General features: G+C 47.6%; 2 protein-coding genes across 5 annotated transcripts; one reads left to right on the top strand and one right to left on the bottom strand.

Moving 5' to 3' along the window:
- Nucleotides 1–2,353: 2,353 nt before the first annotated feature.
- Nucleotides 2,354–17,679, bottom strand: LOC122542732 (E3 SUMO-protein ligase ZBED1-like). 2 transcript variants are annotated; one of them, XM_087984135.1, is made up of 4 exons: nucleotides 17,251–17,679; nucleotides 9,560–9,864; nucleotides 8,779–8,917; nucleotides 2,354–7,331 (listed from the first exon to the last, which is right to left on the bottom strand). In XM_087984135.1, the coding sequence occupies exons 2-4, from the start codon at nucleotides 9,848–9,850 to the stop codon at nucleotides 5,332–5,334; spliced, it is 2,430 nt and encodes an 809-aa protein (XP_087840261.1). In that variant the 5' UTR covers nucleotides 9,851–9,864; nucleotides 17,251–17,679; the 3' UTR covers nucleotides 2,354–5,331. The 2 variants fall into 2 exon arrangements, with proteins under 2 accessions (XP_087840261.1, XP_043536651.1); XM_043680716.2 differs by lacking the exon at nucleotides 17,251–17,679 and having other exon boundaries at nucleotides 9,560–10,050.
- mrps12 (mitochondrial ribosomal protein S12) lies at nucleotides 10,460–21,282 on the top strand. Of its 3 annotated transcripts, XM_087984136.1 has the most exons (4): nucleotides 10,512–10,558; nucleotides 10,589–10,640; nucleotides 13,419–13,512; nucleotides 20,781–21,282. In XM_087984136.1, the coding sequence occupies exons 3-4, from the start codon at nucleotides 13,464–13,466 to the stop codon at nucleotides 21,215–21,217; spliced, it is 486 nt and encodes a 161-aa protein (XP_087840262.1). In that variant the 5' UTR covers nucleotides 10,512–10,558; nucleotides 10,589–10,640; nucleotides 13,419–13,463; the 3' UTR covers nucleotides 21,218–21,282. The 3 variants fall into 3 exon arrangements, with proteins under 3 accessions (XP_043536654.2, XP_087840262.1, XP_043536655.2); XM_043680719.2 differs by lacking the exon at nucleotides 10,589–10,640 and having other exon boundaries at nucleotides 10,460–10,512; XM_043680720.2 differs by having other exon boundaries at nucleotides 10,519–10,640.
- Nucleotides 21,283–27,216: the final 5,934 nt, after the last annotated feature.

The following is a 27,216-nucleotide window of genomic DNA, read 5'->3' as shown; positions in this document are numbered from 1 at the left end:
ACGCCTCAGCCATCTTTTTCAATGATGATAGTTCCATCATATCATCTTTGTATGAGTAAGCATTTGTCCTTTTCCTGTTTTAAAACTGTGTCCGTCTGCACATTGTCCAGAAGTGACCTACAGTTCTTTATTGATTACCATTTCCCCCTCATAGCTGTGCACTGCCTGTGAGGCTTTGTTATTCCACAGTGCTGACACTGTTAGTTTCCATTGTTTGGCCTTACTTGTGTTGGTTTGTCACATGTGTCTTTACAGTGTTTATAAATTATAAAGTTGTCTGCCCAAATTCATGCTATATGGAGAGCTGACTGCTGGTAACAGAACATAGGAATCCTATACTCATGTTCAAGGATTCCCTGAAGATGCCCCTATCTGCGTGGCAATGGGAACTGCAAGCCATCGATTGTGATGCCTAAAGTTTCCACATCAGGAGTGCTACAGATACTTTGACACTAAAAGAGCCAGCATAAAAAAGGCTTATCCAATAGGTTCCAACGCGGACTACATCTTCACCTGCACTTACTGTAGGGACAACCTGCAAGTCATTGTTGGACTGACGAGCCATCAGTGGGCTGGCAACTGATGAATCCAACCTTCCTAAAATTTTAATCCTGCGAAAGAGAATTTTATAAAATGGATGAAGCCTTTCCTATGAAAAGGTTGTCCAACTCCTCTCAGGATTTGTCTGTGCTTCTTCCTGGTTTCTGCCTCAAGCATAATTTGATTTACTTTCTCCAAAATCAAGTCTTCTTTGGCATGTAATAAATCTGACAAAGATTCATCAATACTTCTGCCAATAAATCTTATGAATTCTGATTTCAAACTCCATAGTCACAGCTTTCCATTAATCAGTAGAGGGCATGAACACAGTTAACTATGGATTTCCTTGGTCACTAAACTCCTTGGTTAAATCTTGTGATTTCAAAAAATGTATTTGTTCTCACAATAAAAGAATGATCAAAGTCTGCTGACACTTCTTCAAAAGTATGTGTTTTCCTTTACATTTTGGTGTTTTATGATGGCTTCCATTATAAGCCCTGCTGCATAGAAGAATGCATTTACTTGTTCAGCTAGAGTTTTAGCATTAAATTTTGAAGCAATTCTGTGTCTTAAGAATTGTTTTCCAATCCTGTATTCTGTTTGGCCCATCTCTGACACCTGATCTAAGAGATAGTATTAGGTCTTTGCTATTCCTTCTTAACATGGTAATTTATTTCCTATTACTTTAAAGCCATTTTAAGTTTGCAGTATATACAGTAAAGTTTTAAAATTTTGTGTTACAGCAATGCCATGTTGTGCTTGCTTCCAGGATGAAAGCGAATCTTCCGGCTCAGCGAGCAAACCTATATCCATTGTTTCCAAGATTTTACACCATTATAGCAATGCTTTACTATTTTCTTTTAATAGTTTCAATCCTCTTAAATAGCAATAGTGTATGCCTGTACTGCTTACCGAAGGATTGCCTGTCCTTTTACAATCAAAGCAGGAGCTTCTCCTGCCCTTTGGGGATGAGATGGAGCTTAGCTGGTCCTTCGCAGATGAAATGGACGCTTTCCTCCCTTTCACACCTGATACACAATACTTGACCCTGTATCCGATTTTATAAATAAACATCTGTGGTCAGTAGCCTTGATAAATCTTCCCATCAAATCCGTGGTTTAAATTTCAGATCTCCTGTTGTCATTACAGTTTAAAATTTCTTCTACCTTCTTGTCAGACTCTATCTTCAAAATATTTGAAATGTTCCTGTATCAAATGTGTTCTACAATGTTCCGGATCTTGTCGTTGTGGTGTGCCCTCATGATGGTGGTGACACTCACTGAGAGCTCCATAACCAGAGGATACTGATTGAAAATATTTGGTAAATGATTTTACAGGATGACTAGATGCCCTACTTTTGACAGGACAGTCCAGTTTTTTTGAAACCACCATCCTTCCCAGCTCAATCCTTTGCCTACAGGTGCATTTAACTTTGTTTCTGGAGTTCTCAAACAATTGCTTCCCAGCCAATTCTCAGATCAGGATTCCTCCAACAGATCCTTCATCTCTAAAGGTTCAGGAGCTGCCAAGTGTGGCTTGTCTTTTTATTCTTTTAATAGCCCTTTCCTGCATCTCCCATCAGCTTGGAGATAAAGCTTTTAGTGTGGATTACTGCAGTTATCCTGCTGTTCCTTTCAAGAGCTGAAAATGTGTTGCTGGAAAAGCGCAGCAGGTCAGGCAGCATCCAGGGAACAGGGGAAATCGACGTTTCGGGCATAAGCCCTTCTACAGGAATCCTTTCAAGAGTTCTGCTGTCTGCTTCAAGCGCTTGTAGCTGCTGGCTGTCTGACTATTCTTAAAAGTAACAATGTTCTTAAAGTGGTAAACTCACTTGTCAGCTGAAAAGTTTTCCTCCTGTAGAAAATGGATGTTTTTCCTCACCAGTATTACTTTGAGGCAATTAAGTAATAATCATAACTCTGATCACCATGTTGTATACTTGTGGAACCAACCACTACCATTTAATGGTTGGGACAGAATGCTGCCACCAATCCTCGTTTCGATATTGCGTCCATTGGCCCGATGATGTCTCAATGACTAGTGAGTCTTCAAAACAAGTGGCACTTTAATTAACAACAAAATGTAGTTTATTACATGATAGCAATAGGTACTAGTTACATTGGTTAGTGAGACATGACAGGAGCCAGGAATAACAACTTTGACACCATCAGTATCTGGAGCTGGGTTCCTGACTCTCCAATCAAGACTGCATGATATTTCAGATTGGGTGGAGCTTAATGCAGACTCCAACATTAACCCTTTGGGGACATTACCTTGTGCAACACCAGAGGTGAAAGAAAGATTTTAGCCGTTTGAAAGGGCTAGAGAACCTCTTTAGCTTTTCTTCAAGTAGAAAAGGTTACAGAAAGATTTAATAGGAACATTCAGTTTTAACAAGAGTACACAAGAAGAATCTGTTTCCATTGATTGAAAATAATTGGCACAACAACAATTTATAGGATGAGCAGATGTTTCATTTTTGTCAGGACAATCCAGTTTTTTTTAATTAAGCATCCCAATGTCCTGACCACTTCCTCAACACGTTTCCAACTTCCAGCATTCCCACTTTGTCTGTGGGAGCGGAACAATTTTACAATGAATTAAAGTCTGTACATACATCCTAAAACCCATTCGCCTGTACGAGAAGGAAATCTGCCAACCTTACCTGGTTCACTCTACACGTGACTCCAGACCCACAGCGATGTGGTTGACTCTTAACTGCCCTCTAAAATGGTCGAGCAAGCCATTCAGTGTAAGGGAAACTAGGGATGGGCAACAAATACTGATCTTGCCAGCGAAGCCCACATCCCACGAAAGAACAAGCAAAATCCATGGGATGACAGGTTATGAGTTAAATTACATGGAACAGGGTTAACCCACAGTTTGCCTGTCAGAATCCCACTCCGCTGCCCACTCCAGCACAGCTTTGAAGCAACACACGAGTTCACGGAATCACAAAGGGAGGGTAGTGCTGGAGATAATCTGGTGTTTGTATATTCATCATGCAAATAACAGCAAATAACTCATGAAACTCTGTGGAAGCTAGCTGGTTATGACTTCCTTTTGCAGTTCCTCTCCAATTTCCTGAAACAGAAATGTATGGAGAACGAGGAGACAGTTAACTGCCCTCCTTCAGTTTGGGACACTGCAGTCAGTGTCCATTTTACAAGCAGCTCTTTTCAAATTTCAACCTTTTGTTCCCTTTGCACCTCCCCCTCCCAGGAGCACACTCTGATTCAGTCTGGGACTGACCATTCAGTCTATCTGATTCTATCCCTTCCACTGGCCCATTACTGCTGCCAGCTCCGGCCAGCTCCTGGGTTACTAGGATCTTTCGACAATCTGGGCGAAGACAGGGGCTCCTAATGTTCTCCCGAAGCGGGCCTTTTGTAACAAAATCAAAAAGGTGCTTGCTCAGCGAGAGTCAGGCAATGAGTGTCGCAGAAAAGCTGACGGGATCAGAGTGTGTCATGTTAGGAAATCATTGATCACTGCAACAGTCAAACTGGATCTCTGATTTAGTTATAAGCTTGAGGTTTTAAATTCTGTTTAGTGTGGCTAGGTAATGCTGCATGTGGGTTCTTGCTGTGCACTCCCACTGGCTGGATTACACTGCTTTTACACATTAGAACACTTAAGAGTCATAGAGATGTACTCATCCATATTCTAACCTAATTGAGTCCCACTTACCAGCATTTGGCCCATATCCCTCCAAACCCTTCCTATTCATGTCCCCATCCAGATGCCTTTTAAATGCTGTAATTGTACCAGCCTCCACACTTCTTCTGGGAAATAAAAACCCTTCTACGGCTTTAAAGCACTTGTGAAGGCCCAAGGAGGTGATAAGAATTACAAAAATGTAGGTTCTTACAGTTCCTTCACCAAGGGCCATAGACACTAAAAACCTAATTAACAGATATTAAGGGGTTTCTGGTTGAGAATCCTTTTACCCTAATAAAGCCCATTTCTGAACACACCCTGGGTGAGTTGGAGGTCAGGAATTCAATTCTCCTTTTTATCAGGGAGCACAAAAAAGCCCGGTTTCCAATTCCCTGTCAATATTCACAGATCTCAGAGGAGAAGATTGGCCTCAGCTGTGATGGCTGCCCTAGTTGATCTGCCTGGCAACAATCACTGCCATGGTTCACATATGAAGTCCTGGTACATTACTGAAAAAAGGTTGCTGGAGCTGGAAGGAATTGAAGGTCATTGACAGTCAGCACCGAAGGGGACAATCTTGTGTACAGACAGCTTTTCTTATGAGGAGAGGTTGAGTAGGTTGGGCCTGTACTCACTGGAGTTTGGAAGCACTGAGAGACGACCTCATTGACAAATAATACTGTTAGGGGGGTTGACAGGGTAGATGTGGAAGAGGTTGTTTTTCCCTTGTCGCAGTGTCAGACCAGGCGTATAATCTCAGAACAAAAACGGCCAGCCATCTGAACCAGAGAGGAGGAGGAGGAATTTCCTCTTTCTAAGGATGGTGAATGTGTGGAATTCTTCACTGCAGACAGCTGTCAAGGCAAGGTCAATAAAAGTCTCTCCATCTTAGTCTGGAGTACACTAGTCATTAAAAGGAACCAAGGGTTTTGGGGAAAATGTCAGGAAAGTGAAATTAAGGATGATCAGGTCAGCCACAATGCCTACGAGTGACTTACGTCTGCATCCACGTCTTATGGGACAAACCAGTTAGCGGAGGATTTGAAGGAACCCCAGGAAACGTTGACGATGATAAATGAAATCTGTCCTTGAACATCTGCAGGAAGCTCGGGTCCACAAACAGATGGCGCCTCACTGTCTGTATCTCTTTAGTGACTCGATATAATCAAAGTTTTTGTGCAGGAACAGTATCTGATCAATGTCGTCTGGCAACAGAGCTGACCTGGTCTGGTCTGGAACGCTGCTGGAACAGAAGAAAGCTCTAGTAGCAGAGACAGAGGTGGCAGGAATGGCCAGGTACTGTTTAGCCAGGTTGGCTACCGCCGGGAACCGATGCTCATTATTCTTCCACCAATCAAAGGGATTGGTGTTGCGTTTCCGCAGGGGCTCCGCCAGGTAGCTCTCCAGCTGCTGATGAATCTCTGGCATCCGCTCAATGGGATCTTCACCAAACAGGAGGTCATACTCACACTGGCTGGGTCTGCGCCCTGCCTTGCGACTACGTTGCTTGCTGCCTTGCTGGTGGTCTGAGACACTGTGCTCGTCTGAGGAGGAGCTGGACGAACGGGACCGAGAGCTGGTCACAGCGCTGGACAGCATGTTCTTCACCTTGTTGTGGACCTTGTCGCGTGTGTCTGCACTCAGAAAGCGAAGATCCTTGAACCGAGGATCTAAAAAGGACGCCACGATGGCTGGACTATCCATCATCTCATCGTCGTCAGGGAGACGCCACCGCTTAGCGATCTCCGTCCTGATCTTTGTACTCACTGCCCTAACGATACAGCCTGGGTCACCATGGTGCTGCATGAGAGCTGTCATCACCCCATGAAGACATGGGAACAAGGAGGACACAGAAGCATTGTGCTCTTCACTGAGGAAAGATGATGCTACTTTGAGAGTCTTCAGTACAGGCAGCAGATCCTGCAGAAGTTTCCACTGGTGGTCAGACAGATTCTGAACAGTCATGTGCCCAGTTCGATCCTCTTCCAGCACCATGCTCACTGCCCATCGCAATTCCAACAGCCTCTCGCACATGTCAAAGGTGCTGCTCCAGCGAGTAGCAGTATCCATGACCAACACCAGCCTCTCTTTGTTCATCTCTGCCAGCTTGGTGCTGAGCTCCACATTTGCACGGGCGCTGTGAACAAAGTGGTTGACGATGCGCCTGGCAACGCTCAGCGTGTGCTGTACCTGTTCCACTTGCAGTCCCAGTTTAATGCTCAGCTGCAGCATGCGGCCAGCACAGCACAGACTGGACCAGCCAAAGCGCTCCTGCAGCAGGCGGGAGCTGCTCATCAGGCTGCCCGCACTATCGTGCACCACCGAGTTCACAGTCTTGCAGGAGACCCCAAACTCACTGATGATGGAGTAGAGCAGCTCGCCGATGTAATCCGGTGCTGGGTTGTACTGGGGGATCGTTTTGAGAACGCAGCGTGCCAAGCGCCAGCGACAGTCAATGAAGTGCCCCACAACAGTGAGGTAGGTCTGCTTGCCCTGTGAAGTCCAGGTGTCAGTCGAGAGAGTCAGAGAGGGGACAGAGTGTAGGTAGTGCTCCAGCTGTAACTTGGCAAGGGCATATTTGTGTCTCAGGCTTGCGGTTAAATGCATGCTCGACGGGATTTTATAGCTTGGCTCCAGAAAACCAAGCAGTCTTTTAAAGCCCTCATTGTTGACGACAGAGATCGGCTGAAGATCTCGAAAAACCATACCCAGGATCAGATTGCTGATCACCTCCTCTCTTTTCTCAGGGCATGCCTTGGCATCGTGCAGGACCAGCTCAGAGATGCTCACGGGCTTGTTCTTCTTCACTTCAGGTTCCTGGCCCATGGACTCTGAGGAGGAAGAGCCCTCATCCTGCGACTGGCGAAGGTCGAGCTCACTGAGGTTGTGTTTGCGCCTCAGGTGCTCCCGCAGACTGGTTGCGCTGTTGTGGTAGCACAGCTGCTTTCGGCAGAGGCTGCACTCCACACAACGCTCGTTCAACTTCTTGAAGAAGTCCCACGTTTGCGACTTCTCTTGGCAGCTCACCGGTGAGGCATGTGTGAAGTTTAGCTCAGTTTCCTTCCTCCTTCGGGAGCCCACACTCCCATCTCTGGCCAGGTGATAAGATCGCAGGACCATGGAGAGTTCATCTGCACATGACAGAAAAACAATCACGGCATCCTAACGTCTGGTTTATAAAGTGAGGTCACAGGCTGGAATTTCCAGCCTAGAAACAGGCCATTTAGCCCACCTGTTCCATGGTGGGTCTATTCCACTCACTCCTCCTCCTGACCCCACCCTTCAGCCCATCCACAGCATTAAAAGAAAATCGCAAATTTTCCAAACCCCTTCAGTTCTGAAGAAGTCATAGTGGATTCAAAATGTTAACTCTCTTTCTCTCTCTACAGAAGCTGCCAGACTTGCTGAGTTCTCCAGCTCTGTTTTTATTTTAACTCACTTGTGGAGTTAGATTTGTGCTTGGTCTTCTCTATCAAATCTCTTCATCATCTTAAAGATTTTTAGCCAAGTCTTTTCACCTTGCTACAGAAAAGGGCTCCAGCATGTTCAGTGTTTCAAAAATGAGACCATTTGGCCCATCCTGTCTGTGCTGTCTCATTGAAAGATCTATTCAATGAATCTCACTCTTTTGTCCTTCCCCCATTACCCTGCAAATATTCCCACTTCAGGCATTTATCCTAATTTCTTTTGAAGGATATGACTATTACATTTACTCCCACCAGCCTCCCAGGCACTGTATCCAGAACACCACATTAATATTGTGCAGCTGACTGCAAATGATCACAGAGAGATGGCAAATTCTATTCCTGTGCTGTTTGCAGGGTTCTCCCCTTCACTCGTCCTCAGCAGCTGCTGCCCAGCACAGTCAGGGTCGCCACCCCATTGACTGGTCATAGCAGATCAACTGGATTGGGATTTGCAGCTACTCGCTGCCACGGTTGGCCCACAGACAGCTACTGCTCTGTCGATTTGCTTTCTCTGTTCAAAGGTGCAGACCCTGCCTCATCAAACTGACATCAATAGTCAACAAACAGAATTACAGCAGATCACTGACCGAGCAGGGGCCAAGCCTGGTCCTCAGAGTGCAGGCTTTTGCCCACGGGTGCAGGTCTCTGGCCTCGAATGGGGTGGTTCAGGTTCTGGCTAGAGATGAGGGGCATGGGAGCAGGTCTCCAGCCGGGTGATAGAGGGGTCAAGCCAGCAGCGTAGTCACTGACTTGTGGGGCACACGCCCTGGTCAGTGGAGCACAGACACTTAACAGAAAATGAACACAAACAATAGGACCAGGAGTGGACCATTCACCCCATCAAGTCCGCTCTGCTCTAACATTCAACATGATCATGGCTGATCTTGGGCTTCAAGTCCATTTTCCTGTCCTCTCCAATGTCCTTTCACCCAAGAAATCTGTTACTTTGCATTAGGTCCTGGAAGAATTTGTTTTGCAATTGTCCATTGTGAAAAATATTTTTCAAGGCTTATTGCCAGCAAGCCTCGGATATGGTGACCCTTGAGACAGGTTGGAGTTACTGACAGAGTTAGTGGATATTCAAATGTTCCACGTTACACTGTGACTGTACCTTCAGCTAATGCAGTACAGGATTCACCAATTCCAGCAAAGGGATAGATTTCCTGGTCTTCTTCTGTCTCCAATTGAGCTGCACACTCTCGGAGCATCTCCGATATCCTGCTGCTGCTGCTTTGCGTTGTCAGGGTTGCCTTGAGAGGATGAAGAAACAACAGGAATAGTTTTTTCAAACACTGTCCTCTGATGAGAAGAGGGCACATGGAGGCCAGTGGGTTTGGGAGGGAGGGTGTGGGCATGGATGAGAAGGTTCAGTGGGGAGGCTACACAAACTCAGCCAGAAATAATTTTCAGGAGGCTGGACAGGAGGAAATAGAGTTTGTGGAGGAGAAGGAGAGAGGAGAGATTTGGTGAGGGTGGGGACAAAGAAGGAGGAACTTTGGAGTGGAAGGATTTGGGGGATTGGGAGAGTCAGAGGAGAATTAGTCAAATGGCAGGGGCTTGGGGAGAGAAGTTGGGAGGGAAAGCACATGAGCGAATGAGGGGTTGAGCACGTGTTTGTATGGAGAAGCCAAACTGTGGGAAACTACAGAAGGGAAAAGATAAACAATAATAATGCGTACAAATCTACACCTTGACATAATAAACCATCCACAGGGCTTCACAGGAGGTCATAAAGCAAAATGTAACATGAGGCCAGATTAAGAGAATATTAATGTCAACCACAGATTGATGAGATGGGTAAATCTAATTGAGAGAGATCATGTAAATCTACCTAGATGAAGCCAACATTGTAATTCCAAATTCTGATATTTAATCTGAGAGCAAACACTCACAGGATTGTCTATCCCAATCAGCTGTGTGATTTTAGGAACCCTGTCCTTAGTGGACAGGATACCAGGGATCCGCTCGGTCCTGGGCTCTCCCTGCAGTTTATTGTGGTCAGCCTCCTCTGTAAAGTGAACGTGGTGGTTCCTCTCCAGGTGTAATCGGAGGACAGTGGCACTGCCAGAAGTGACCAGCTCCTTCCTGCAGATGTTGCACACAACTGTTTTATCATCTCTCCTGGTTACGTATTTCCAGACATCACTGGCATGGGCCATCCTGCTGCATCTGTGACTCCACATCAGCGCAGGCCTGACTGCAATTAAACAAAGAAGACTCATGAAATCATTCCTTCACAATTGACCAACCCAACGCCAGGAATACTGAAGCCAACCGACCAAGCCAACCCCTGGGGTAGCGAGGCTAACCGACCAAGCCAACCCCTGGGGTAGCGAGGCTAACCGACCAAGCCAACCCCTGGGGTAGCGAGGCTAACCGACCAAGCCAACCCCTGGGGTAGCGAGGCTAACCGACCAAGCCAACCCCTGGGGTAGCGAGGCTAACCGACCAAGCCAACCCCTGGGGTAGCGAGGCTAACCGACCAAGCCAACCCCTGGGGTAGCGAGGCTAACCGACCAAGCCAACTCATCCTCCATCAAACCTCCCCCAGTGCTTTTCTTTGCTCGTTCCAGTGCTGGTCATCATGTCGCCTTGCCAATATTCCCCCTACATCCCCCCTCCATCTGCGCCATTCCTCCATCACCCTCCTCCTCTCCCATTCCTCCATCCCACCTTCCCCCATCCTCCTCAGACATTTCTGCCTCATCCACCCACACACCTCCCCCTCTCTCACACACATTCTCTCCATCCTCCTGTTGCTAAGGAAACGAACCGGAAGCACTGCCATTGACCCGGAAGCTGTTGCTGCCGATTCACCGGGGATGCGGGTTATTGTCGTTTACCGGTTATTGACCATTATTACCGATTATTGACCATTATTACCGATTATTGACCATTATTACCGATTATTGACCATTATTACCGGTTGTTGATTATCGCTCTCCGGCTGCGGCCTCCCGCCCCGTCCCCATGGTAACGCGGCCTAGCTCCGCTCGGAGCCTAAATCGAGCCCCGGGCAGCGGGGCCCGGAGGGGGAGCTGTCCTCACCCCCCACCCCCGGGAATCACTGAGAGGGTGACAGTTTGTGGGCAGAATGTGGTTGGGCTCCGTGTGAAACCCCAGGCTCCTCCGCCCCCCCCCCATTGACCCGGGGGGTAGAGAATAGAGACAGAGGGTGTGGGGGGTGGGGTATAGAGGGTGAGGGTGTGGGGTATAGAGGGTGAGGGTGTGGGGGGTGGGGTATAGAGGGTGAGGGTGTGGGGGATGGGGTCTAGGGGGTGAGGGTGTGGGGGATGGGGTCTAAGGGGTAGGGGTCTAGGGAATAGGTGGTATAGAGGGTGAGGGTGTGGGGGATGGGGTCTAAGGGGTAGGGGTTAGGGTGTATAGAGGGTGTGGAGGATGGGGTCTAAGGGGTGAGGGTGTGGGGGATGGGGTATAGGGGGTGAGGGTGTGGGGGATGGGGTCTAAGGGGTGAGGGTGTGGGGGATGGGGTATAGGGGGTGAGGGTGTGGGGGATGGGGTCTAAGGGGTGAGGGTGTGGGGGATGGGGTATAGGGGGTGAGGGTGTGGGGGATGGGGTCTAAGGGGTGAGGGTGTGGGGGATGGGGTATAGAGGGTGAGGGTGTGGGGGATGGGGTCTAGGGGGTGAGGGTGTGGGGGATGGGGTATAGAGGGTGAGGGTGTGGGGGATGGGGTCTAGGGGGTGAGGGTGTGGGGGATGGGGTCTAGGAGGTAGGGGTCTAGGGAATAGGTGGTATAGAGGGTGAGGGTGTGGGGGATGGGGTATAGAGGGTGAGGGTGTGGGGGATGGGGTCTAAGGGGTAGGGGTTAGGGTGTATAGAGGGTGTGGGGGATGGGGTCTAGGGGGTGAGGGTGTGGGGGATAGGGTATAGAGGGTGAGGGTGTGGGGGATGGGGTATAGAGGGTGTGGGGGATGGGGTATAGAGGGTGAGGGTGTGGGGGATGGGTTATAGGGAGTAGAGGGCCTGGCCTGGGGGGAGATAACTGGCTGTGGGGGCTACCCCCACCTTCTCAGACAAGAGGGAGTTAATCTGAGAGAGACACTGGAATACTGTGTGCGGTTCTGGTCTCCCTGTTACAGGAATGATGTGGTTCAGCTGGAAACAACAATCGCTGGAGATCACAGCGGGTCAGGCAGCATCTGTGGAGAGAGAGCAAACTAACGTTTCCAAGTCTAGATGACTCTTCATCAGAGCTGGAGAGGGTTGAGAAGAGATTTACCAGGATGTCGCTGGTTATGGAGGGTTTGAGATATAAGGAGAGGCTGGGAGCAAATTACTGCAAATGCTGGAATCTGAACTAAAAACAACAAATGTTGGAGATTACAGCAGATCAAGCAACATCTGTGGGGAGGGAGAGCAACGTAACGTTTCACATCAGATGACTCTTCATCAGAGCTGAAGTGCGGAGGGGACAGCATTTATGTAATAATTTGGTTGGCAGGTGGGGGTAATGGGTATAAGGTACTGGTGGAGAAAAGGCACTGATAGGCTAAGACTCTTTTCACTGGAGGTTGAGAGGTTACGTTGGGTTTATAAAATCATTAGGGGTATGGATAAAGATGAATGCCAATTGTCTTTTCCCTAGGGTGGGGATTTCAAGACTGGGGGCATATTTTTAAGATCTGAGGGCAAAGATTAAAAAAAAAGACATGAGGAGCAAGTCTTTTATACAGAGTGGTTCATGTGTGGAATTAACGTCCAAAGGAAGTGGTGGATGTGGGTACAGTTACAATGTTTAAAGGACATTTGGATAGGTTCATGAATAAGAAATGTTTGAAGGGATATGGGCAAAGCGCAGACTGGTGGGACTAGTTTAGTTTGGGAACATAGTTGGGATGGACAGGTTGGACTGCAGGTTTGTTTCCATGCTGTATCTTGGTTCTAAATATTTACGTTAATTGTGTCCCTCTTCTCTGCAAAGGATGCTACCAAGATATTCCACCTTGAGAGTCAATGCCTTGGTGAAATTGATCCCCCGTCTCCTCATGTCCTGCATCAGCTGAAAGGTTTCCTAAAATCAAGTGTAATCAGGAATATAAAATTGTCACCAGTCTCAACATCCATTCCCTCCATGCCAACACTTGTAGCAGCAGTATGTGCCATCTACAAGATATGCTGCAGAAATTCACCAAGGCTCCTTAGACAGCAACTTCCAAACCCAGGACCACTTCAACCTAGCAGGACAAGGGCAGCAGATACATGGGGAGACAATGCCCTGCAAATTCCCCTTCAAACCCCTCACGATCTTGTACTGGAAATATATTGCTGTTCCTTCAGTGTTTCTGGGTCCCAATCCTTTAACTCCCTCCCTAATGGCATTGTTGGATGACTTATAGCACATGGACTGCAGCAGCTAAGAAGGCAGTTCACCAACACCTCAAGGGGCAACTAGGGATGGCCCAGCTCGCGATTCCCACCTCGGACGTTATTACTGAATCTGCATCCAACAGACTTTCAGAAACACGTCCCAGATTACAACAACTCATTTTGTTAAAAAAAATTCTCATCTATTCCAACTCTCTGGTTCTTTTTTTTAACCTTATATCTTTGTCCCTCTGGTTACTAACTCTCCTGCCAAAGGAAACTGTCTCCTTATCACTCAATCAAAATTGTTTATGATTTTGAACACCTTTCAAATCTCCTATTATTATTCCTTTAAGTAAGTCAATCCCAACTTCCCCAAATGCTGCACACAACTGAAGTCCCACTTGTTTGTTTTCATTACTAGGACTGACTGCTGCTCAGCTCCCTTGGTGTAGACAAACCTGAAGAGATGTTCTCCACAGGAGTGATGAGAAGCTGGATGTCATCGTTGACTTTGGGTAAGAGTTTTATTTGTGTTGGAATTCGTTACATTTGATTATCTTTTGGCTCTGGAAGAGAGAATATTGGGGAGTGCTTGGTGATCTTATACAGCAAGTGAGTGTTACGTAGAACATTACAGTACAGTAATGCCCTCGATATTACACTGACTTGTGAAACCGATCCGAAGCCCATCTAACCTACACTATTCCATTATCGTCCATGTATTTATCCAATGACCATTTAAATGCCCTTAAAATTGGTGAGTCTACTACTATTGCAGGCAGGGCATTCCACGCCCTCTGAGTAAAGAACCTACCTCTGACATCTGTCCTATGTCTATTATCCCTCAGTTTAGAGTTTTGTCCCCTCATGCTAGCTATCACTATCCGAGGAAAAGGGTTCTCACAATTTACCTTATCTAATCCTCTGACCATCTTGTTTGCTTCTATTAAATCACTTCTTAACCTTCTTCTCTCTAACGAAAATAACCTCAAGTTCCTCAGCCTTTCCTCGTAAGACCTTCCCTCCATACCAGTCAACATCCTTGTAAATCTCCTCTGCACCCTTTTCAATGCTTCCACATCCTTCCTATAATGTGGTGACCAGAACTGTACGCACTCCTCCAAGCGCGACTGCACCAGAGGTTTGTACAGCTGCAGCATGACCTCATGACTCCGAAACTCAATCCCTCTACCAATAAAAGCTAACACCCCAAATGCCTTCTTAACAACCCTATCAACTTGGGTGGCAACTTTCAGGGATTTATGCACATGGACACTAAGATCTCTGTTCAACCATACTACCAAGAATTTACCATTAGCCCAGTACACTGTTTTCCTGTTACATTAAACTCCATTTGCCACTCTCAGCCCACTTCTGCACTTATTTATGTCCCTCTGTAACCTGCAACATCTTTCCGCACTGTCCACAACTCCACCGACTTTAGTGTCATCCGCAAATTTACTAACCCATCTTCTACGCCCTTGTCCAGGTCAATTATAAAAATGACAAACAGCAGTGGCCCCAAAACAGATCCTTGCGGTATCCCACTAATAACTGAACTCCAGGATAAACATTTCCCATCAACCACCATCCTCTGTCTTCTTTCAGCTGGCCAATTTCTGATCCAAACCACTAAATAACCCTCAATCCCATGCCTCCATATTTTGTGCAAAAAGGTTTGTGAGGCATGACCTACCCTTCATAAAACCATGTTGACTGTCCCTAATCAAATCATTCCTTTCTAGATGATTATAAACCCTATCTCTTCTAACACTTTCCAACAATTTACTCACAACTGAGGTAAGGCTCACTAGTCTATAATTACCAGGGTTACCTCCAGTTCCCTTCTTGAACAAGGGGAGAACATTTGCCATCCTCCAGTCTTCTGGCATTATTTCTGTAGACAATGCGACAAAAAGATCAAAGCCAAAGGCATTGCAGTTTCCTCCCTGGCTTCCCAGAGAACTCTAGGATAAATCCCATCTGGCCCAGGGGACTTATCTGTTTTTACACTTGCCAAAATTGCTAACACTTCCTCCTTATGAACCTCAATCCTGTTTACTCTAATAGCTTATATCTCAGTATTCTCCTCGACAACATAGTCTTTTTCCTGTGTGAATACTGATGAAAAACAATCATTTAGTTGGAAAAGAGGAAAACGTTGAGAAGTACAAATAACTGTTGAACCGCCTCAACCTCTCCACCCCTCTAACCCACTCCAACCTCTCACCCTTGGAACGTGCAGCCCTCCACTCCCTCCGTTCCAACCCCAACCTCACTATCAAACCAGCAGACAAGGGAGGCGCGGTAGTAGTTTGGCGCACCGACCTTTACACCGCTGAGGCTAAACACCAGCTCGCGGACACCTCCTCCTACTGTCTCCTTGACCATGACCCCACCTCCCACCACCAAACCATCATCTCCCAGACCATCCATAACCTCATCACCTCAGGGGACCTCCCATCCACCGCCTCCAACCTCAGTCCCACAACCCCGCACCGCCTGTTTCTACCTCCTGCCCAAAATCCACAAACCTGACTGCCCCGGCCGACCCATTGTCTCAGCCTGCTCCTGCCCCACCGAACTCATCTCTGCATACCTCGACACGGTCCTGTCCCCCTTAGTCCAAGAACTCCCCACCTACGTTCGGGACACCACCCACGCCCTCCACCTGCTCCATGATTTTCGCTTCCCCGGTCCCCAACGCCTTATCTTCACTATGGACATCCAGTCCCTGTACACCTCCATCCCCCATCACGAAGGACTCAAAGCCCTCCGCTTCTTCCTTTCCCGCCGTACCAAACAGTACCCTTCCACCGACACCCTCCTTCGACTGACTGAACTGGTCCTCACCCTGAACAACTTCTCCTTCCAATCCTCCCACTTCCTCCAAACCAAAGGAGTAGCCATGGGCACCCGCATGGGCCCCAGCTATGCCTGCCTCTTCGTAGGATATGTGGAACAGTCCATCTTCCGCAGCTACACTGGCACCACCCCCCACCTTTTCCTCCGCTACATCGATGACTGTATCGGCGCTGCCTCGTGCTCCCACGAGGAGGTTGAACAGTTCATCCACTTTACCAACACCTTCCACCCTGACCTCAAATTCACCTGGACAGTCTCAGACTCCTCCCTCCCCTTCCTAGACCTTTCCATTTCTATCTTGGGTGACCGAATCGACACGGACATTTACTATCAACATACCGACTCCCACAGCTACCTAGACTACACCTCCTCCCACCCTGCCCCCTGTAAAAACGCCATCCCATATTCCCAATTCCTTCGTCTCCGCCGCATCTGCTCCCAGGAGGACCAGTTCCAAAAACGTACAACCCAGATGGCCTCCTTCTTCAAGGACCGCAATTTCCCGCCAGACGTAGTCGACGATGCCCTCCACCGCATCTCTTCCACTTTCCGCTCCTCCGCCCTTGAGCCCCGCCCCTCCAACCACCACCAGGACAGAACCCCACTGGTCCTCACCTACCACCCCACCAACCTCCATGTACAACATATCATCCGCCGTCATTTCTGCCACCTCCAAACGGACCCCACCACCAGGGATATATTTCCCTCCCCTCCCCTATCAGCGTTCCGAAAAGACGACTCCCTCCGTGACTCCCTCGTCAGGTCCACACCCCCCACCAACCCAACCTCCACTCCCGGCACCTTCCCCTGCAACCGCAAGAAATGCAAAACTTGTGCCCACACCTCCCCCCTTACTTCCCTCCAAGGCCCCAAGGGACACTTCCATATCCGCCACAAATTCACCCGCACCTCCACACACATCATCTATTGCATCCGCTGCACCCGATGTGGCTTCCTCTATATTGGGGAGACAGGCCGCCTACTTGCGGAACGTTTCAGAGAACACCTCTGCGACACCCGGACCAACCAACCCAACCACCTCGTAGCCCAACACTTTAACTCCCCCTCCCACTCCATCAAGGATATGCAGGTCCTTGGACTCCTCCATCGCCAGACCATGGCAACACGACGGTTGGAGGAAGAGCGCCCCATCCTCTGCCTGGGAACCCTCCAACCACAAGGGATGAACTCAGATTTCTCCAGTTTCCTCATTTCCCCTCCCCCCACCTTGTCTCAGTCAACTCCCTCGAACTCAGCACCGCCTTCCTAACCTGCAATCTTCTTCCTGACCTCTCCGCCCCCACCCCACTCCGGCTTATCACCCTCACCTTGACCTCCCTCCACCTATCGCAATTCCAACGCCCCTCCCCCAAGTCCCTCCTCCCTACCTTTTATCTTAGCCTGTTGGACACACTTTCCTCATTCCTGAAGAAGGGCTTATGCCCGAAACGTCGATTCTCCTGTTCCCTGGATGCTGCCTGACCTGCTGCGCTTTTCCAGCAACACATTTTCAGCTCTGATCTCCAGCATCTGCAGACCTCACTTTCTCCTCTGTTGAACAGGGATCCTATTTGTGGAACACAGGAATCGGGTCTATCAGCAGAAATAAGGGGGAGAATAATTAGAAGGAGAATATCGCTGTAATGAGGAATTTATTATGTGTGCATTGGGGATTGGAACATTTGACAAAAGAAGCAATGGTAGCATTGTGCTTAGCATGTGCTGCCAGAGGCTCTGCTGAAAAGGCAGTTTCACTTGAGGCTTTCAACAGGGAATTTATCATTATCTGAAAAGGAAGAATGGAGAAAGGCAATGGAGTGGCACTCAGTGAGTCTCCTCCCCCAAGACAGCCAGCTCAGACTGAATAGGCCAAATGCCCTCTTTCTCTGTAACCATTCTGAGATTTAGCACTGGTTAATCAGTTTCAGTGTTTCCCAATCTTTCGTACAGTTGACCAACCTCCTTTCTCTATCATCTCTCTGGGTCAAGGGGGTGCAAAATGTTCCTGAACTCTCAGACTCAGGTTGTGTCACAGATGTTAAAGCAGTTTGCCTGTCCAGCACTAGTTTGGAGCAGAGCACTTCATACTGTTGTGCCTCTGCCCAGTCACAGAATCTCTACAGTGTGGAAACAGGCCATTTGGTCCACATTGACCCTCTGAAGAGCATCCCTCTAAGACCCATTCCCCTACCTTTTCCCTGTAACTATACATTTTCCCATGGCTAATGCACCTAGCCTATATCTCCTGAAATACTATGGGCAATTTCTCTTGGCCAATCCTCCTAATCTGCACATCTTTGGACAGTAGGGAGAAAACCCACACAAACACGGGGAGAATGTGAAACTCTACACAGTCGCCTGAGGGTGGAATCGAACCCAGGTCCCTGGCACTGGGAGGCAGCAGTGCTAACCACTGCGCCCCATGTCGCCCCAACCATTTGTTACAAGGCCATCTGCAAGACATTCCCATTCTCTGTTACAAACTCCATCTCACCCCCTGAGATATGAGAAGTTGCATCATCACCTCAAACCATACTGCCAACAGTCTGCTGCTATTCTCAGTCCTCCGCTGTATCAGAGTGGAAGGAACCTTACTCCATGATCATTCACTTGCTCTTCCGTATTTACGTTGTCATACCTGATCTGTTCCTCATACCATTACCTAAGAAGCTTCTTCACGAGTAGTAAAGCACCTTTGGATGTCCAGAGTGGGTAAAAAGAGCAAAGTTCTCTTGTTAAGTCTGCCACCATCTGATGCCATTTGTAGGTTCCACCTGATGAGCAATGGATGAGTATGTGGAATGGAGAGGAAACGGAGTAATCTGTAAATAGATTTGTTCCTACACTAGTATCTCTCTCCTGTCGGTGTGAATCCCAGTAATCAGTGTCACAAATAGAATAGTGGCTAATTAAGGTCATTTTAAATTATTATTAAAAGATGAAAGACAGGATTTATGATTATTTGGAAAAGCATAGTGTGATTAGAGACGGTCAGCATGGCTTTCTGAGGGGCAGGTCATGCAACACAGGTGTTATTGTTGTGGTTCTGTTTGCCGAGCTGGGAATTTGTGTTGCAGACGTTTCGTCCCCTGTCTAGGTGACATCCTCAGTGTTTGGGAGCCTCCTGTGAAGCGCTTCTGTGACAAGCACTGAGGATGTCACCTAGACAGGGGACGAAACGTCTGCAACACAAATTCCCAGCTCGGCAAACAGAACCACAACAATGAGCACCCGAGCTACAAATCTTCTCACAAACTTTGAACACAGGCCTTATTGAATTCTCTGAGGATGTGACAAAACATGTTGATGAAGGTAGAGCAGTGAATGTGGTGTACTTGAATTTTAGCAAGCTGTTTGATAAGGTTCTCCATGGTTTGCTCATTCAGAAAGTAAGGAGGAATGGGATACAGGGATATCTGGCTGTCTGGATACTGAATTGGCTGGTCCATAGAAGACAGAGCTCGATGACCAGTGGTGTTTTGCTGAGATCTGTTTTGGGACCTCTGCTCTTTGTGATTCTTATAAATGAGTTGGATGAGGAAGTGGAAGGGTGGGTTAGTAAGATTGCTGGTGACAAGAAGGTTGGTGGAGTTGTGGAAAGTGTGGAGGGCTGTTGTAGGTTGCAGTGGGACATTGACAGGATACAGAGCTGGGCTGAGAAGTGGCAGATGGAGTTCAACCTGGAAAAGTGTGAAGTGATTCATTTTGGAAGGTCGAGTTTGAATGCAGAATACAGGGTTAAAGGTAGGATTCTTGGCAGTGTAGAGGAACAGAGGGATCTTGGAGTCCATGTCCACAGATCACTCAAAGTTGCTGTCCAGGTTGATAGGGTTGTTAAGAAGGTGTATGATGTGTTGGCTTTCTTCAGCAGGGAAATTGAATTTAAGAGCTGCGAGGTTATGCTGCAGCTCTCTAGAGCCCTGGTTAGACCACACATGGGATATTGTGTTCAGTTCTGGTTGCCTCATTATAGGAAGGATGTGGAAGCTTTCGAGAGGGTGCAGAGGAGATTTACCAGGATGCTGCCTGGGCTGGAGGGCATGTCTGATGAAGAGAGGTTGAGGGAGCTAGGGCTTTTCTCATTGGAGCGAAGAAGGATGAGAGGTGTCTTGATAAAGGTGTACAAGATGATGAGAGTCCCAGATAGAGTGGAGTGGATTTCCATGGCGGAAATGAGAGGGCATCATTTTAAGGTGATCAGAGGAAGATTTAGGGGAGATGTCAGAGGTGGGTTCTTTACACAGAGAGTGGTGGGTGTGTGGAATGCACTGCCCGCGGTGGTAGAAGAGTCAGATACATTAAGGACATTTAAATGACTGTTGGAAAGGCACATGGTTGATGGGTATGTTGGTTAGTTTGATGTTAGAGTAGGATAAAATGTCGGCACAATATCGAGGGCAGAAGGGCCTGTACTGCGCTGTTCTGTTCTATGAAATTATTCCGTGTTCCAGTCGGAGACACTGTATAGACAATAGGTGGTTTGTGTGGTGTGCAAGCATAGGCAGAGCATTGTTGGAAAAGCAGCCTGTTTCCAATTTTTCCCTATTCGTTCATGCGATGTGACCTTTACTGACAAAACCAGCATTAATTCTTTGTCCCTCATTGCCATTGAGCTGCCCACCTTGAATTGCTGTAATCTGAGAGATTTGGCACACCCAACAGTACTGTTAGGGAGGGAGTGCCCGGACTTTGACCCAGTGACAGTGAAGGAATAGTGATACATTTCTAAGTCAGGATGGTGTTCCAATGGATCTGCTGCCCATGTCCTTGCGGATGGAAGTAGTTGTGGGTTTGGAAGGGGCTGTTAAAGTGGTTTTGAGAGAAGTGCCATCTTGTAAATGATATGTGGTGTTGCCAATTATTGTGCTGCAGTTACAATATAATTCCTCACCATAAATGTTTCTGTGTTTCCTTCTAGGAGCAGCGAGACTGATCAGCTTGTCACCGGCTTCCTTCCTTCAGCGAGCTTTCCCAGCAGGAGTGACATTGCCCACTCTGGCTTGCCAGCACAACAGACGCACCATGGCCACCCTCAACCAGATGCACAAAATGGGCAAACCCAAGCGTGCCCCCCGCAAGCTGGGACCCACTTTTGGCCGGCCACAGCTGAAAGGGGTGGTACTGAAGACCATGATCCGCAAACCCAAGAAACCAAACTCGGCCAACCGCAAATGTGCCCGAGTCCGCCTGAGTAATGGGAAAGAAGTGATCGTCTTCATCCCCGGGGAGGGCCACAATCTCCAGGAACACAACATCGTGCTGGTGGAGGGGGGAAGGACACAGGACCTCCCGGGTGTCAAGTTAAAAGTTGTGCGCGGGAAGTACGACTGTGCACACGTCCAAAAGAAAAAGTAAAGACTTTCGCACTGACATAGTATTCAGAACTGCAAGCCAGTCATTAAAGTTGTGTGGTTCCTCCACTTTTAGTAGGACTGCTTTTTTCACAATTCCTCAAGATCCACACACCCTGATGAGATTAATATACCCTGTCATATTCCAAATCTGTTGCTCCTTACGTGGATGGACATCACTAGTTAGCCTCAGTCCCATGGGATTGGGGTTAAGAGTATGTTCCTGCTCCTGCTTGTTGTCCTGGTCACCTTTCCTGGGGAGCACTGAGAAGTTTAGAATTCCCCATGAAAGCCTCAAACTACACATCTGTTGAGGAATTGAAGACAGGAAATTTCTGTTTGGGTTCTGCTGTAATAAAGAATTGTATAGCACGAGAACAGGCCCTTCGGCCCATCAAGACTGTGCCGAAACTAAACTTTTCCTCTATGTGATCCTTATCCCTGTATTCCCTGCCTATTCATGTATGTCAAGATTCCCGTTAACCATCTGTATTGTACTGCCTCCACCACATTTTCTGGCAGCACAATCTAGGCACTTATCACCCTCTGTAAAAAAACTTGCTGCTTGTATCTTTAAACTAATCCTCTTTTAACTTAAACCCATCTCCCATGTAACGAACATTTATACCTTGGGAAAGATACAGGAACTATCAGTGCCTCTCATAATTTTGTAAACTTCTATCACGTTGCCCCTCATCCTTTGAGGAAGTGATAGTGAAGTCCTGGTAAGCTAGAACTGTTCAGCAGGAGTCCACCCTATCCCTGGGACAGGGTGGCGACTGTTAGATGTGGAACACCAGTCTGCTGATTAAAGGGTACTCCGTTATGTAATGGTGCACTCCCGTGCAAGACTTTAATTCACTTCACACTGCTATGAAATATCTCTTCCCCCTTTAACACTGAGCTTTACATTAATAGTGTAGAAAGATCTGCATAACAGTGAGGTACAATACTGTAGGCACAGGTCTGTCGCTGTATAACATTAGGGTACAGGTGTGTCCCTGTATAACATGAATGCAGTACTGGTGGGGACAGGTCTGTCACTGTATAACACTAGGGTACAGTACTGGTGGGGACAGGTCTGTCCCTATAACACTGGGGTACAGTACTGATTAGGACAGGTCTGTCACTGTATAACACTGGGCACAGGTCTGTCACTGTATAATGCTAGGGTACAGTACTGGCGGGGACAGGTTTGTCACAACACTGGGGTGCAGTATTGATGGGGACAGGTCTGTCTGTATAACACTGGGGTACAGTACTGATGGGGACAGGTCTGTCACTATAACATGGGTATAGTACTGACTGGGGCAAGTCTGTCACTGTAATACACTGGGGTGCAGTACTGATGGAGGTAGGTCTGTCACTGTATAAACTGGAGTACAGTACTGGTGGGGATAGGTCTGTTGCTGTATAACACGGGTACAGTACTGGTGGGGACAGGTCTGTTGTAAAACACTGGGGTACATTACTGCTGGGGTCAGGTCTGTCGCTGTATAACACCGGGGTACAGTACTGGTGGGGACAGGTATAGCACTGGAGTACAGTACTGGTGGGGACAGGTTTGTCACTGTATAGCACTGGGGTACAGGTCTGTCTCTGTATAACGCTGGGGTACAGTACTGGTGGGGACAGGTCTGTCACTGTATAGCACTGGGGTACAGTACTGGTGGAGACAGGTCTGTCTCTGTATAACACTGGGGTACAGTACTGGTAGGGACTGGTCTGTCACTGTATAGCACTGGGGTACAGTACTGGTGGGGACAGGTCTGTCACTGTATAACACTGGGGTACAGTACTGGTGGAGACAGGTCTGTCTCTGTATAACACTGGGGTACAGTACTGGTAGGGACTGGTCTGTCACTGTATAACACTGGGGTACAGTCCTGGTGGGGACAGGTTTGTCACTGTATAACACTGGGGTACAGTACTGGTAGGGACTGGTCTGTCACTGTATAACACTGGGGTACAGTCCTGGTGGGGACAGGTTTGTCACTGTATAACACTGGGGTACAGTACTGGTAGGGACTGGTCTGTCACTGTATAGCACTGGGGTACAGTACTGGTGGGGACAGGTTTGTCACTGTATAACATTGGGTACAGTACTGGTGGGGACAGGTTTGTCACTGTATAGCACTGGGGTACAGGTCTGTCTCTGTATAACGCTGGGGTACAGTACTGGTGGGGACAGGTCTGTCACTGTATAGCACTGGGGTACAGTACTGGTGGAGACAGGTCTGTCTCTGTATAACACTGGGGTACAGTACTGGTAGGGACTGGTCTGTCACTGTATAGCACTGGGGTACAGTACTGGTGGGGACAGGTCTGTCACTGTATAACACTGGGGTACAGTCCTGGTGGGGACAGGTTTGTCTCTGTATAACACTGGGGTACAGTACTGGTAGGGACTGGTCTGTCACTGTATAACACTGGGGTACAGTCCTGGTGGGGACAGGTTTGTCACTGTATAACACTGGGGTACAGTACTGGTAGGGACTGGTCTGTCACTGTATAACACTGGGGTACAGTCCTGGTGGGGACAGGTTTGTCACTGTATAACACTGGGGTACAGTACTGGTAGGGACTGGTCTGTCACTGTATAGCACTGGGGTACAGTACTGGTAGGGACTGGTCTGTCACTGTATAACACTGGGGTACAGTCCTGGTGGGGACAGGTTTGTCACTGTATAACACTGGGGTACAGTACTGGTAGGGACTGGTCTGTCACTGTATAACACTGGGGTACAGTCCTGGTGGGGACAGGTTTGTCACTGTATAACACTGGGGTACAGTACTGGTAGGGACTGGTCTGTCACTGTATAACACTGGGGTACAGTCCTGGTGGGGACAGGTTTGTCACTGTATAACACTGGGGTACAGTACTGGTAGGGACTGGTCTGTCACTGTATAGCACTGGGGTACAGTACTGGTGGGGACTGGTCTGTCCCTGTATAACACTGGGGTACAGTACTGGTAGGGACTGGTCTGTCACTGTATAGCACTGGGGTACAGTCCTGGTGGGGACAGGTTTGTCACTGTATAACACTGGGGTACAGTACTGGTAGGGACTGGTCTGTCACTGTATAACACTGGGGTACAGTCCTGGTGGGGACAGGTTTGTCACTGTATAACACTGGGGTACAGTACTGGTAGGGACTGGTCTGTCACTGTATAGCACTGGGGTACAGTACTGGTGGGGACAGGTTTGTCACTATATAACACTGGGGTACAGTACTGGTGGGGACAGGTCTGTCACTGTATAACACTGGGGTACAGTACTGGTAGGGACTGGTCTGTCACTGTATAACACTGGGGTACAGTCCTGGTGGGGACAGGTTTGTCACTGTATAGCACTGGGGTACAGTCCTGGTGGGGACAGGTTTGTCACTGTATAACATTGGGTACAGTACTGGTGGGGACAGGTTTGTCACTGTATAACACTGGGGTACAGTACTCTTGCTGGTGGCAGATCTGTCACTGTTAGTGATGACCTCTTCTGGCATTAAATTAGCAGGAACAATTGCAGAGCACGGTGACTGCATTAGACCACCATCTGATATCAAATGTTTAGAGATAATGAGACAGTTATTAGGAACAAGTAGAACCAGAGGGAAAGGTTTTGATGATGAACCCATGCTACACCAAGAGTTTCAGTCTGGTGTCAGGATGTTTTGGTCTCAAGTCCCATTCCAGATCGTGGAACACAAAGCCCAGACTGAAACTCCCAATTCAGTTCCAAGGGATTGTTGCAATTGAATGAAATCTTAAACTGAAACCCCAAGTGTTTGCTGAGCTAGATCTGAGAGACGGTCCTGTTGGAGGAAGGGTGTGGTGATTTCCATACCCCAACCAAAACTGCTTCCCCGCGCTTGGTTGTCAGTCTAAAATCCATGAATACAGCGGTTTAAATTAGAAGCCTGATGGGATCATAGAATAGTTCTAGTAGGCTATTCCACATGTTCCTGTCAGATCTCTGCAAAGAACACGTCACACCAAGTGAGATCTCTTTATTGTGTTTGATGAATATAAAATTCTCATGGAATGTTGCACAGGGATTCTATGTGCACTGGGAAATCTGCTCAAAATTTGCTCTGTGCAGGGACTCTCTATTTGGGGTGGCACAGTAGTTAGCACTGCTGCCTCACAGCACCAGGGACCCGGGTTCAATTCTACCCTGGGGCAACTGTTTGTGTGGAGTTTGCACATTCTCCCCGTGTCCGCGTAGGTTTCCTCTGGGTGCACCAGTTTCCTCCCACAATCCAAAGATGTGCAGGTTAGGTGAACTGGCCATGCCAAATTGCCCATAGTGTTCAGGGATGTGTGGGTTAAGTGTGTTGCTCAGGGTAAATGTAGAGTAGTAGGGAAATGGGTCTGGGTGGGTTACCCTTCAGAGGGTTGGTCTGGACTTGTAGGGCCAAATGGCCCGTTTCCACACTGTAGGATTCTATGATAATTTGGCTTGCAACAATGAATCATTCACCATGAAATGCCTTCACTCACTGCACAAAGACAATACTGTAGCCTTATGGTTTTTCATAATTCCACCTCCTTCTCCCTCCCTTTTATGTTCTCTTCCCTGAGCTTAACTGATCTCTTGCAACACCAAATCCTTTTGGTAGGTTTGAGCCACAGCTGCAGGGGGAATATTTTAACACAGCAAGTGATAATAGCTAGGAATGCCCACGAGGACAATAAAAGTGGAAATTAAATGAATTCAAAATGGAACTGGATGGGCATTGGAAGATAATCAAGTAACCAGGAGTAAGAGGACAAAGCAGTCAATGGGTCTAATTGGATTGCGCTGCGGGGAACTTTACCTCCTTTATGATGACAAATAAAAAGTGAAAGAACTGCAGATGCTTTAAATCAGAAACAAAAACAGAAATTGCTGGAAAAGCTCAGCAGGTCTGGCAGAACCTGCGGAGAGAAATCAGAGTTAAAGTTTCAGGTTATACGTTCCTCAGTTCTGAAGAAGGGTCACTCGATTTGAAACTGTAACACTGATTTCTCTCTATCGATGCTGCCAGACCCGCTCAGCTTTTCTGCAATCTCTGTTTTCGTGACCATTATTATGATGTTTGACTGTCTCTTGAAGTTTACTGGCTCATCAAAAATTATTGAGTCATGTACAATATGTTTGCCCAAAAAGCTTGATGAGCTGAGATTCGTCTGAGCTGTCAATATATCTAAGCATCAACCTTGAAAGTATGTTTGCAACTAGCTTTCTAAGTATTTGTTCAAAGATTCTCGTATCAAAGAATTATACAGGTGCAAAATGTGACTATAATCTTAATGGTAAGGTTCCTGGGAAAGAGACCTTGGAGTACAGGTTCCTTAAAAGTGGAGTCAGAGGTAGATAGGATAGTGAAAGTGTTTGGTATTTTTGCCTTTATTGGTCAGTGCATTGATTATAGGAGTTGGGAGGTCATGTTGTGGCTGTACAGGGCATTGGTGAGGCCACTTTTGGAATATTGTGTGCAATTCTGGTCTCCCTGCTATAGGAAAGATGTTGTGAAACTTGAAAAGGTTCAGAAAAGATTTGCAAGAATACTGCCAGGGTTGGAGGATTTGAGCTGTACGGAGTGGCTGAATAGGCTGGGGCTGTTTTCCCTGGAGCGTTGGAGGTTGACAGGTTACTATATAGAGATTTATAAAATTATGAGGAGCATAGATAGGCTGAACAGTCAAGGTCTTTTTCCTGGTTTGGAGAGTCCAGAACTAGAGGGCATAGGCTTAGGATGAGAGGGGAAAGATTTAAAAGGGACCTAAGAGGCAACCTTTTCACAGAAAGGGTGGTACGTGTATGGAATGAGCTGCCAGAGGAAGTGTTGGAGGCTGGTACAATTACAACATTTAAAAGACATCTGGATGGGTATATGAATAGGAAGGGGTTAGAGGCTCATGGACCAAGTGCTGGCAAATGGGACTAGGTTGGGATATCTGGTGGGCATAGATGAGTTAGACCGAAGGGCCTGTTGATGTGCTGTATGTCTTTATGACTCT

This window comes from Chiloscyllium plagiosum, unplaced genomic scaffold, assembly GCF_037043375.1.
Source record: "Chiloscyllium plagiosum isolate Xiang-an unplaced genomic scaffold, Cpla_swu_hap1 HiC_scaffold_47, whole genome shotgun sequence".
In the NCBI taxonomy this organism is placed as follows: Eukaryota; Metazoa; Chordata; class Chondrichthyes; order Orectolobiformes; family Hemiscylliidae; genus Chiloscyllium; species Chiloscyllium plagiosum.
Note: the sequence above shows the minus strand (reverse complement) of the source record. Positions and strands in the feature narration are given on the sequence as shown.